Source organism: Phoenix dactylifera, chromosome 18 (assembly GCF_051530095.1).
Source record: "Phoenix dactylifera cultivar Ajwa chromosome 18, Ajwa_hap1_PhDact_Kaust_v1.1, whole genome shotgun sequence".
NCBI lineage: Eukaryota > Viridiplantae > Streptophyta > Magnoliopsida > Arecales > Arecaceae > Phoenix > Phoenix dactylifera.
The window spans coordinates 15798380-15811825 of NC_143207.1; the positions used below are offsets into that span (position 1 = coordinate 15798380).

The window sequence follows — 13446 nt, forward strand, 5'->3', positions numbered from 1 at the left end:
GGATCCGCCCAGGTTAGTGGGGCTTGGAAATATAGAGAAAGAGCAGAGTTTTTGGCCGCGGCCTTTGAATCTTCACTCAATTTCTTAGCTTTGGAGCATGGGGTCGGTTTCCAGAGGATACATTATATGACGATTGACCTATTTCAGTTGGAAAAAAATATTGAAGTCAGTTTTTTTAACCTTAAACCCTTTTAGCTATTCCGATCTCTCTTACCTTGTAACAACTCTCATGATGTACTGTAACAGTTCCTCGCTGTTGTCTCGAGTCTTCAGGGGTGAAAGTGCCATGTCTCTGCTGTAAATTTTTCAAATTGAACCAGTAATGAAGGCCGTGGCTTTTGCCTCCCTTATCTCGATATATATATATATATTTGAAGCTTCTTGAATGGTGGAGTTGCCTTTGTTTTTTTTTTAGTTTTTTTATTTGTTATGGAATCATTTGAGCTATCATCCAACTAATAAGGTGATTTAACATTCAAAGAGCCATGATAACTGACAAAAATTCACAAGACTCTGCTGGAACAGGCCTTCTTGTTGGAGTCAATAAAGATATATATATTCATGGTTGGCTTCCATATCATTTAGACAGGCAGCCTTATATTAGTTCTCTCTTATGTAAGATATGAACCTTGAATGAACGAGACATGAGATTTCTTTTTTTGTTTCAATGAAGAACGAGATGTGAGATTCCCTTCGCAAAGTCTGAACCTCCTATATATAAACTTGAGTGGCCAAGCAACTCCGTTCTTTGCGGCTAAAGTGCAATTTGCACGTTATCAAAAAGAGGGTAAAAACGAAAGAAAAAGAAAGATTCCGGTCTTATCTTGGTTGCAGTAATTTTTTTAAAAAAATTATGACTGCGACTTAGAAAAGAATAAAGGAAACGACAGAGGATGATCAGATGGGAGTTGGTAACCGGCCTTTTTTTATACGCGGCAAAGCTCGCTGCGCACCAAAAGATAAGGACCGAATTGGCAAGAATGCATCCAATGAGTTGCCGATTGGATGCATTCATACTTCATAAATGCATTCACGTTAGTTTGGAATCTGGTCATCGATTTCAGTGTTCAGCTGCTTCAGAAACCAAGTAAAGTTCATGTGAATGATGTTAATGATCCAATACATGAGTCATGCATTCACCTAAAATGTTGTTAATGTCACGTAGAAGTCAAGAATGAAACGTGACATCCAATGACTTGGTTGTGTGAGCTCTTGAGTACATCTCAGAACAAGTTGATACTCATGGTAAATATATAGGCTATATAAGAGTCAAGTCAGGTCAATTGGGTTCTCACTGGACTTTTAACCCAGACTCAGAGGCAAAACTTCATGGGTCGTCTCACAAACTATGAACTCTCCAGGTGTTCGTGGCAGCTTTATAAGCTATGGATTCTGAACACCAAGTTATCAACTCTAAGGCTTCTGGTAGTGCATATTTACTACTATGTTTTCCACTTTTCCTTCAGCTTATGATTTTATCTTATTTTTCATCAAACGTGCTTCTTTTTTTCTTTTCTTTTTTTGGTAAAAACGGTATTCATATTGCTCTTACATGAGTACAGTCTGTCAAGTCAGAAGCAATCAAATGATACAATGGAGAAGGAACCTAAGTAATACCAGTCCAAAAGAACTCTCTAGAGTGTCAAACAACGTAGGAGGCGACCAAATCCGTGACTCTATTCGCCTCCCGTAAACATGCGCTGCCTGGAACGATGCCAAATGCCTAACCAGTCTGCGGGTCTCAGTAATCAGTGGGTGACCGTCCTCGTATCGATCAACTCTCCATATCCAATCGATCATCATTGAGGAGTCCCCCTCTAAGTATATCTGGTCTGCATACAATATCCTCCTCGCGTAGGAGATGCCCTCCCAAGCTGCTCGAAGCTCCGTCTCAATGACAGTCAAACTCGGGATGCGCCGACCCCCTGCCACTACCAGTGTGCCCTGGTGGTCTCTGATCACAAATCCAACTCCTCTATGTACTCCATCCGCCGACATGCCGCCATCAAAGTTGACCTTGAGATGACCAATGGGTGAGGGCACCCAAGAAAAGAATGCAAACCTGGGCAGTAAAGTAGTGGAACGGGTGTCCCCGATGTCCCTGGCTATCCCAAAGAAACTCAACGCAGCTTCTGCAGTGATCTCAGTAGCCTACCGAAAGGCTCTGTCCACCACTACCCTCGGAGCCGATCCACTGCCTTCGAAGAGGCGGACATTCCTATCCAACCATATATGATAGGCCAGGTATGCGCACCTGATACCCTCCTCAGCTGTGCCCAGTCTCCTCATGGCCTCCCTCAAAAAGTGTAGCAGGTCCTCAGCTGACTCTAGTGCCTGAGAGAAGGTGCCCAAAGCAAGCTCCCAAACCTGTACTGCCCTGGGGCATCTAAGTAAAGTGCGGGTAATAGTCTCCTCACAGTCTGGGCACAATGCACAGAACGGAGTGATCCAAACCCCTCGCCCTACTAACATCCTCCAGGTCGGTAGGCAGCCCCAGGCCACCTTCCATATGAATAGGGCAACTTGAGGGTGGATACGTATCTTCCAAATCCAACCTCCTTCAAGCTGCCGGCCTGGCTCCCCACTGAACAGCACATGAAGATCCCTGGCTCATACCATAGATCGCCTTACCGGTACCCATACCAATATGTCAGACTCCTCCCAGGACGGAATAGGCAATGCCAGGATCCTCTCAACCAGATGCTCCCCAAAGACCTCCTGGATTAGGTCCTCCCTCCATCTGCCCCAGGTATAAGCAAGTCACATATCCGAAGTCCGGCCAACGTAGCTATATCCACTATGGTCGGCAGATGGCTGATAGGCATTCCATCACCCAACTGTCCTCCAGAACATCAACTGACCGCCCGTCGCCTATGGCCATCTGATCGCCAGGAGCACCTGTGGGGACCTGGCACACATTTCGATCCCTCTATAACGGTGAATGTGGCATCGCGCCTAGGTGCTCGCCTCCACCGGGATGGCCCCATACTTGGCCCTTACTAGAGAAGACCACATACTCTCCGGCTCCAATAAAAACCTAGCTACATGACTCACCCCAAGGGCCTGCATCGCCAACGTGCTTCCTTCGTACCTACATGTTGAGAAAGACACATCGATAAAGTAATGATGTTTTAATTATTTTGTTTAATTAAATATGTGAATGCTCAATATTTACATTATTCTCCTTATATAACATTCGTTATATTCAAATAATGTTTAATAATGGTGGTAAAAAAATGAAAATCATTTATCAGGTGTCCATCATAGGCATTGAAAACCTTGTAGATCGTGATCGAAGTCGTTGGCATTTAAAATTCTTTCAAAAACACAAGCGGCCTTGAGGAACTAATGCCCTTGAGCTTAGTGTTTTGCATGAGATGGGCCTCTACCCGTTGGAATTCTCTCAACGGGTTCCTCAAGCCCTAGAGCCAGTAATTATCTATAGTGTAGCCAGGAACGATCCGCCAAGCTAACCTTTATATTAGGGTTGGGGCCTTGGGGGGCACCTACTAGTCCAAACCTATCTCACCAATTCCAAAATCCTTGTAATTTTCAACAATGCTATAGTGTAAGTTAAAGGGCCTCCACAAACGGACACCTCAAAAATAAGTGGTCCACTCTGTCAAAATTGCTCCTACAATTCACGCTTTTGCTCAAAACGTTCCAAACTTTTTCATTCATCCACTTGCATAGATCTCGATAGAACCATTGCACGGTCGAATGGTGGATTCCTGCGGAAGAGGCATCCTCTTCCGCACAAAAGATATAACCTCCGTCAGTAGTCATCGGCCGGCCAACGATTTGTTTCAAATCATTAGCTATTCAAAAGTTGTTGCTTCACGCAAAGTGATGGTACTCCAATGGATGCATGCCACCATTGTTGAAGAACCTATAGAAAGACAAATAGAAGATAGGACTGAAAAGACCCACATTGATTCAGGAGCAAACTCAATAAGATGTAAAACATAATTGTAGGATGGATTTATTTCGACGGAGACTCAATTAAAGCACCAATTTGTATCATAATCAGGCAGACAGTACCATATTGTACATGTATACAGCTGGACAGTAAACTAAATATCGAGTCTTTAGTAAAGTACATAATAATTCAAATTCAATGATTGGCCAAAATAAGTTAGAGATCCATAACATTGATCATAATATATGCAATCAAAATTATCTAGGAAAATCAAAAATTATATATTTTCGAGATCTTTAACTTATATATCAAGTGGGTGCAAAAATGGTTAGTTTCAATCCAAAAGATGGTATCAAGTATTCAAGTTGTGCCTGGAGGGTGGCAGACAAAACATGGGACGTCGAACTAACAAAACCTGTAAGATTTTGATCCAATATGAGCTCCACCTGACCCAATATAGGTTGAAACTTGAAATCCTAGATCCCAAATTTATGAAGGTTAGGTATGGGTCATACCGTGTATAATGTTTACGCTAATAGAATGCTAAATACAACCTCACAATCATGATTATTTGATGTCTAATATATAGACATATTCAAGTTAATTTATGTTAAAATAATTCAACATAATAATGTAGTATGGTGGATCACGAAACTTTGCAACTTCTGTTCCACAAACCATGGTTCTTTGTGGCTGGAACATAGTAATCTTCACATAGAGGAAGAAAGCAGTGCAAGTTTTTTTTTTTTTTTTTCTCTTTTGGCCCCTTCTTTAAGTTGGTTATTATTGTTTTACTCTATCTGCCTGCCAACTACAACTATCCAGCTTGTTTAGTTGCGTGGTACTCGTTTAGGTTCACTTCAAAGCTCCCTTATCCAATAGGAGGACCACGAGATGATAAGCCACCGAATTGCTCAGGACCTAGTAGCACCAAGAAGAGCCCCATGCACATACTCCTAAATATAACAGATCTATTCAAAATATAATCATCTATTTGGTTTCTAAATTAACATCATGGACTAAGCTTACATGATTTATTTTATCCCACGCTCACTTCAAGTTGGAGGAAAATAAACTGCTTCTATAATAATTTTATAGCAACAAAAGTAAGTAATAATTTCCTTGTACGAGGTTAGTGATATATTGTTTTTCTTTTTGAGGTTCTTGAGTATAGCACCTTGTATGGATAGTACCATATGTAAAACCTTAGAATAGCAATGTTCATATGTGACATGTCTTTGCCAGCAAACTAAACTAAGCCTACAGGGCTAGATTCAAAAACATTTGTCACTTGAACAAGACCACTTGGATAATGAATCTTAACAAGCTTGCTGTAACTTCATGTTTTAATTTGGCATCTCTTCATACCCGGGACAAACAAAACTGCGTTCCAAATTATACAAGCTCAAAGGAGAAAGGAGCAAAAGTCATCACTTTGAAACGGAAAATGCTTCAGGGTTCATTGGATTCACACCTGCTGATTTAATAACTCCACAATCAACAAACTCCCTTCTAAGAATGGCAATGGATAGAGTACACACAAATTTTTTCCTTTCGTACCGAACTCATTTAAAATTCTACTATCTAAATTGTCTTAAAGTTGATTAAAATTTTGCCCAAAAATTTCAAACTTGTCCCATCAAAAAATGGTAAATCCATTGGAACCCGAACCTATCCGATTAATCTTTATTCGTACCAAGTTATTTAGGTTGGATGGGGTACCCAACTTAAAATTATAAAGAAATAAATAAATAAATAAGAAAGGAGGGGGGGAGGGTAATATCAACTAAAAATGAGTATAAACAGTTTGGCAAACAATCTAAATAAAAATAATTTTTTATAGCATAGATTTTAAGGTAGAGGTGAGTTCAAGTCCCCTCACAATATATATTTTTATAAAATTTTATAAAAAATATATTATATATAATCGGGTTTGGGTAGTAGGTACCCGAGGCACAAATCCAAGATCTATCCCAAACCCTAATCAGTTTTAATTTTACATTCCAAGCACGTTCCAAATCTTATAGGATTTTACTAAACAGATCCAACTAAGGTTTGGGATGGGTTGGATACCCAAAAAAAAATTGCCCGGCTGCCATCCCTACTCCCTATCTTTGGCAACAAATCCTGCATGTTGTACCAATCTTTTTTTGCCACATGGCAAGAGAATTGTTTGTATGCATAAAATGAGAAAATTGTAGCATTACTCCAAAGTGCAAGGATAACATCACTATTTTAGTTGTCTCGATAGAAAAAATCATGCTTTTATTATCCCGTCTTTCTTGGTTGTTTATTCAAAGAAGTTATTATAAATATGGCAAGAAATTTGCATTAATAAGCAATGAGATTGATTTCTTTGTTCATGGAAATAATGTCTTACGAAGACCGGGTATGTAGAACGATGGAAGAGAAGCAAACCAAACTATACCCTCAAAGGGAATAGTTTAAATTAATTTGGATGATTTTGTTGACCACGAAAGCTTCACTCCTAGTTATGCATATGTAAAAAGGATCGAGCTAGAGTACTAAGCTAAGGCACATAAGGAGTATGATGGACTTGATGGATAAAATCAAAGATGAAAAATTGCAAATTCATCAAGAGGAAAATTTTCTCCCTCCTTTGGAAAAGAAAAAAAATGCAAATCCAACATGAAGTATGAGTTATAAGTTAAAACCTAATCCTTCTCAAAAGCTAGGAGATATTCAACTTCTTATTTGTCTTCAAACCACATACTTTGGCTTTTAACGTCTAGGGTAATTCAATGGGACAGTTATGGATATGATAGTTTAAATCAAAGATAGTGATTTGGTAATCCATCCAGACAGGAGTTCTTTCCCTCCTTTTTCCCTGAAAAAATGCAAAGCCTTCATTTTGTACTAGTAAGGAGATATAAGTTAAAACCTAAATAGTCCATCGGAGAGGGCGGGAGGTATTCAAATTTTCTTGTTGCTTCAAACCAAATATTTTGATTGCTTTTAACTATTAAAGTTCAATGGGGAAAAAGAATAGTTTAGAGATATGATATTAAGATAGACATGTCATAACTAAAAATAATTTTTGGAGAAATTAAAATTATAACTACAAATTATGGATAGAAGTTTGACATGCATGCAAAATGTTAAGGAAGATTAAGTTCTCTTTGTCAACGTCGCCTCTCATGGTGTGCGGGGTGATGATAGTGACGACATGGCAAAGGTGACAAGGTTAGGTGGTTGCAAATAAGGCAACCATGCTAATGAGGTGTTACTAGAATATGTTATTAGCGTTGGTGATGTTGAGACAATGGAGGGAGAGTGACAATGGAGGTACCGTCCAATGATGAAGCTGACAATGGTGGATTTTAGGGCCCCAAAATTATTCGCTAAGATAGATAGGAGCAATAAGATTAGATGTAGATATTGGCGATCATATCAGCAACGCTAAGTGGACAAATATATCATTTAAGATATACTTGCCACGAGTGGAAACATGGTATGTGTTGCATCCAAATGCTTTTCCCGCTAAAAAAAAAAAAAACAATTCACAAGTCTAATACTAATACATAATTAAATATCTTGACGTGCAATACTAAAATTACAAAAACGATTAAGAATCAAAATTTCAAGCTAATTAATTTTTTTCCTCGAATGTTAGTTGGATGTTTGCACCATCTACTAGTCTTGCAAGCAACTTAAATGCTTACTTGTATCTATACCTGCCCCAAATGCCATAATTTTCTCTCAAGTATCCCAAAAAAAATACAAAAGAATAGATATGTTTGTAGTATTTTTTTGTAAATCAGGTTTCTCTTGCTTTGGAAGCTGGCTAACATGAACTGGGCTTCATGTGGGATAAACATTATTTAGCACCAACTCATTTTCTTGACTTCATGTTTAAGAAACGTATTCAGTACCTTCATCCCCTTCTACTGTTCCTCTCTAATGCTGCACACCCAAAACAAAAGGGTTCCTTTCTAACGATTTTGCCGAAAAAATCATTGACTTCATGTTGGAGAAACATATCCTTAGAACAATTGTCTAACCACCTAAAGCTTGGAAGAAAACAAAGTACTCCATTTTTTTTCTCAATTCTTTTTGTGTAGGGTGCCATTCAAAGCCCACATGACCTATCTGCGCCACCTTTGACAAAATTTTTGTGTCCTAATGTACATGGACCTTGGCTAATAAGAAGCAGCTCCCCTCCGGGCATGGCACACTCCTTTTAATAGGCATTGGTTGTGTGACTTAGTGATCATCTAAGGACTTAGGTGAGTCTTGTTAGTTTCAAAATTCAACAATATCTCAATTGGTGAAGCAAGCTACAAGCAGTCGAGATCATTTGTTATGTATTCCATTGCAAATTGTAGTTAGATGTCCTTGCGATAGTTTTAGTCATTGGCATGCATGTCTTTTATTTTCTTCAGAAAAAGGCATATATGTCTTCTATATTACACCAGATATGTGTAAACTATTGAAGCACTACAAGAAAAAGGAGCTTTGGCGACGCTTTTTGAGGCTTTTACCGACGCTTATAAGCGTCGGTAATTTTCTTCCCGACGCTTTTCAAAGCGTCACCAAAGCGTCGGCTATGTCGGAGTGGAAAAAAAATTGCTGACGCATTTGAAAAGCGTCGCTAAAGTTATTTTTAGAAACCAAATAGTTATTTTTTAAAATTCTTCAACCAGTTCAATTAGCGACGCTTTAAAGCGTCGTCATAAATTTTTTTTACAGAAAAAAAAATAACGATGCTTTTGGTTCCATTCGAATCTAGGGTGTTCCCAGTTGGGCTTCAAGATTTCCACCATATTGACGATGCTTTTGATCATGTCTTGGCAGTGACAGTTCACAATCCCTCGAGGGCTTGGCTTTAATTCCGATCGAGCGATCCGGCGAGCGACCGTGGTGGGAGGAACGTCGGCGGGGCCATGGAGTCGGGATCGATGAAGCCCTCGCCGCTGGATCTGTTGTCGGCGATCCTCACCGGGAAGTTTGGCGTTGAAGGGATGTCGCAGGAGACGGGGGGCAGCGTTGATCGCCGAGAACCGGCAGCTGCTGATGATACTGACAACCTCGATCGCGGTGCTCGTGGGGTGCGCCATCGTGTTCGTGTGGCGGCGGTCGACCGGGAAGAAGGCGAGCCGGCCGGTGGAGCCGCCGAGGCCGCTGGTGGTGAAGACGGACTTGGAGCCGGAGGTGGATGACGGGAAGAAAAAGGTCACCATATTCTTCGGCACGCAGACTGGCACCGCAGAAGGGTTCGCCAGGGTTCACAATCCCTGGTGCGATTGGTACCTTGGCGGGGGAGAAGGAGGAGGGATCGGGGGCTTGGGTGGCCTGAGAAGGCATGAAGCCGACGCCGGAGAAGAGGGAGGAGCTCCATCGAACTCCATCGACACCGGAGAAGAGGGATCGGGGGCCTGGGTGGCCGCTCTCTCTCTCTCTCTCTCGCTTCTTGGAAGGATGGGTTTGAGGGATCGGGAGAGGGGAGGGGATTTGTAGAGAGGAGGGGGGAGTGGGCGAGCGGCGGAGAGAGAAGGGGAGGGGGGCGGCTGGATGGGTTAGGGATCGGGAGGAGGGGAGGGGGGGATAATGGCCTCCGACGACGCTTTCTAAAGCGTCGTTGGGAGGAAAAAAATAAAAAAAAAGGATTTTTGCTTCCGCCGACGCTTAAAAGCGTCGGCCCAAGCCACGGATTGCGACGACGCTTATAAGCGTCGGCGGAAGCCAGACTTTCTGGGAGAAAAAATAAAAAACAAGGATTTTTGCTTCCGCCGACGCTTAAAAGCGTCGGCCCAAGCCACGGGGTGCGACGACGCTTATAAGCGTCGGCGGAAGCCAGACTTCCAAAAACTTTACCGACGCTTCTACTTAGCGTCGGCAGAAAAAAGTCGGGAAAGATAGTTATTTTTGTAGTGAAGCTTACGGAGGGACAGCTGGATGAGATTCATGAGGGCAAGGAATATGATGCTGCTATCTTGATCACAACTAAACATCGCTTGTCCATGCAAACCATCAAACACGTGTTTATACTTAAGAGGAATCCAAAAATCAGGCTTTGCTATATTGCTAGACCATATGTGTGCATATTGGCCTTGTGAATTTAGTGTTTCGAGCACTTGCACATCGATCTATATCGGATTTAGGTCCAATTGGTGTAAATAATGTTCCATTTTGGTTATCTCTATAGCTAAGTTACGATCAACTAAAATTAAACTATATTTTCCATTTATGAATTCAAACATGACCTAAAATTCAATGAGTTTGATGCAGGCTAGATCATCTAGTTCAACCTATTCGAGTCGAAACTATTTGATTCGTTAAGTGAATAATGACCACAAATGAAGGAATTCGGAATCGGAGCCCTCAGGCTATCACACATAGTTTGCTTTGTTGCCTCAAAACGTATCTCCATTAATCCACTCTTCAAATATTTTTTCTCAAAATCAATTCTTGAAATGTAAGGTATAAGCTATCCGGGGCTCTAGTTGGTCAAACTACGTAATGTAAGCCTGCCCATATTGGCTGCCCTTCCACTGGTTCCCGTGGGTCAAAGCCATCTCCACACCGGTTCCCCCTGTGGTGCCCAAACACAAAAAGGCGGCTTTCAAGGCCGTTCCCTAAAAGTCCGAGACGAAAAGTTACGCGTGTTTATTTAAAAGCCCCCAAACGGCGCAGCTCTTGCGTGGGAACGACGGAACGTTAAGAGTTAGAATCCAAGCACTAATTCCAAACTGCTCCTAATCCTCCCTAGGTCAACTTTTTCCCTTAAACAAATTATCACTTTTTTTTTAGGGATAGGAATCAGCACATTTGTTGGAAGAAAGTTTTAGGCAGTATGGAACTTGGAAGGGCACTAAGACCATTCCTCCATTTCTAGATGGCCCATGGGTTCATGTCATCATGCATCACCCACTTACAAACGAGCCATTAGGTTTCAACCATGTGGTGAGTAATCCATCCCATCCCCCAAGCCAACACCCCCATTTAGTTCCTTCAAAGTTTCAAACTTTTATTAGAACCATCTAGAGTACTCCCTTTGAATCCCCACCTTAAATTCCCCCCCAATCCCTCCCACCACCTTTCCCCCATCACCCTCCCATATCCCTTCCTCTCCCTCCTCAAATCTCCCTCATGGCCCTATAAATCTTGAACCAAACTCCAAGAAAGAACACATCTCTTGGCTTTCTCTCAACCAATACCTTCGACTCAACTCAAAACTGTGTCTCAAGTAATAGCTTCACCTTGTTTCATAGCCAAATCCAGGTGGCCAACAAGAAGACTTGGTAGTTGATAGCCATGGGCACTTTGGTAGGCCATGTAGCCCCAGGGTTTGGGTTCTTAGTAGTTGGGCTATGGCACCTCATCAACCACATCAAACTCCACTCCCTCCACCCCAGCTCCTATGTTGCACCCCCATGGTTCCCCACCCCAGTTTTTAGATACCTTGAGCTCATCCTGATAATACTCGGCAGCCTTGCCTCCATCGCCATGGAGCTCGTCATCGGCCCAGAGACCCATCAGCCCTTCGACACCGACGGAACCATCCCCTCCAACCACCTCCACAACTTCGAGCACGCCTCCATCTCCCTCACCTTCCTCATCTACGCCGCCTTCGCCATCGCCTTCGACCGCATCAAGCTGAGGCAGCGCGCCGGGATGACGCAGCTCCTCGGCGCCGTCGCCTTCGGCCAGCAACTGCTCCTGTTTCACCTCCACTCCGCCGACCACATGGGCGTCGAAGGCCAATACCATTGGCTCCTCCAGATCGTGATCGCGCTGTCGTTGGCCACCACCTTGATCGGGATCTGGCTGCCGAGGAGCTTCATGGTGAGCTTCGTGAGGTCGATGAGCATCGCGTTCCAAGGTGTTTGGTTCATCGTCATGGGCTTCATGCTGTGGACTCCGAGCTTAATTCCCAAGGGATGCTTCATGAACTCGGAGGAGGGGCACCAAGTGGTGAGGTGCCGCAGCGGCGAGGCCCTCGACCGCGCCAAGTCGCTGGTGAACATCCAATTCAGCTGGTACGTGGCCGCCATGGCACTTTTCTCCATGCTGCTCTACTTGTTCTTGACCAAGAGGTACCCCGAGGCGCCGGAGTACCTGCCGTTGGTGGAGGAGGGTGTTCAGGAGGATGATGAGGACTTGGAATCCCAGAGGAAGCTCGAGGAGTCTGATAGCTTTGTTCATGCGGGAAAGGGGATGAGGGCCATGGAGCTTGAGAGGTAAGTGGAAGGAAGGGTCTTTTTCTTTCTTTTTCATCACTCAGCCTTCTTTTATTTGGTTTTCAAGGTGTTAATGAGATGGAAAGATCGATGCAGCTGGTGCAAGCTTAGGGGATTCTTTTTTTGGTTGGAGCCTTCTCTGGTTGGATGTATAGAAAGTGGGGTTTTTATTTGATCTTGAAACAATTGTATCAAACTTTCTAGTGCACTTTTAAGTTGTCACAATGTGAAATCAATATCTTGGCTATGAACGGACGCTGTTGATGGCAATGGCTAATGAAGGAGGTACAACCAAATCGGAGATACGGGTTTGTGTTGGGCTAAACATATTAAATATATGTCATATGACTCGCATGTTGCCACATATCACCTCTCCTTGTGCTAGACAATACAGGGAAGTTTCAGAAGCTCAATTGAACCCCACCAAATCCACCTACTCCCAAAAAAAAAAAGTTGTGCTTTAACCATCCTAAATATAGTTTGATATAAAACTCCAGGACATCAACGTCTACTCTAGGAGGAGAGAGATGCCACCGTCAAAATGGGGGTTTTGTATCACCACTATATAGTTTTACCAAGGTTTTAGCTACTTGAGCAAAGGAAAGGACCCTATACATCGTTGACATGTTAGTAAATGGGATGGGCTTAATTGAACCAGAGGGTTTATTGGGCAGACCATCAAAATCAATAATAGACACAGCACAACATACGCACTATTTTAAGTCCTATCATGATTGAGGACGATTGTGTTTCCAAGGCAATTTCAGATGGGCCAATCAACTCAAGGCACTAGCAATTACTTTGAGCAAGAATCTCTCCAGAACAAGGGAGCATTGTTTGTGAAATCCAATCAAAAAGGCCTAAAAGTTGTTGCCTCTGAGGTATGGGCATTCTTTTCAATGTCCTGATAGGTAAGCTCGGCGGCTGCTCCTGATCCACCGTGTGCTGGAGCCATTGCATATTTTAATTGGTTGATCCTTTTGGTGAGCTATAGCCGATTTGGAGACTTATCAAAGTTGTAAAGTAATGCTAGCCAGACCCAAAATATGGCATGCTAAATTGGCTATGATATAGACATCCAACTAGATTATCTAAATTAAGCAATGCATTTTGGGATTAAAGAGGACAACTCATCTACCTCCCCAACCCAACCCCAAGCCGCATGTAAAGGAGACCAATCTCTATCTCAACTCCCTCTTACCCTCACCTTGCTCCCGACCTTCCTCCGGCCATGCTGCTATCGCCGGCCACCTCACCACCTATGGTCCAATAACCTATTTTGAACTTTTTAGTAATCTTAAAACTTTCTAAAATGTTTAGCTAGCA

General features: G+C 42.5%; 1 protein-coding gene across 1 annotated transcript; it reads left to right on the forward strand.

Annotated features, from left to right (window-relative positions):
- The first annotated feature begins 10819 nt into the window (after nt 1-10819).
- Nucleotides 10820-13388, forward strand: LOC120112367 (uncharacterized). Its single transcript, XM_039131493.3, has one exon. It carries the CDS (start codon nt 11195-11197, stop codon nt 12122-12124), a length of 930 nt encoding a protein of 309 aa, XP_038987421.3. The 5' UTR covers nt 10820-11194; the 3' UTR covers nt 12125-13388.
- Nucleotides 13389-13446: the final 58 nt, after the last annotated feature.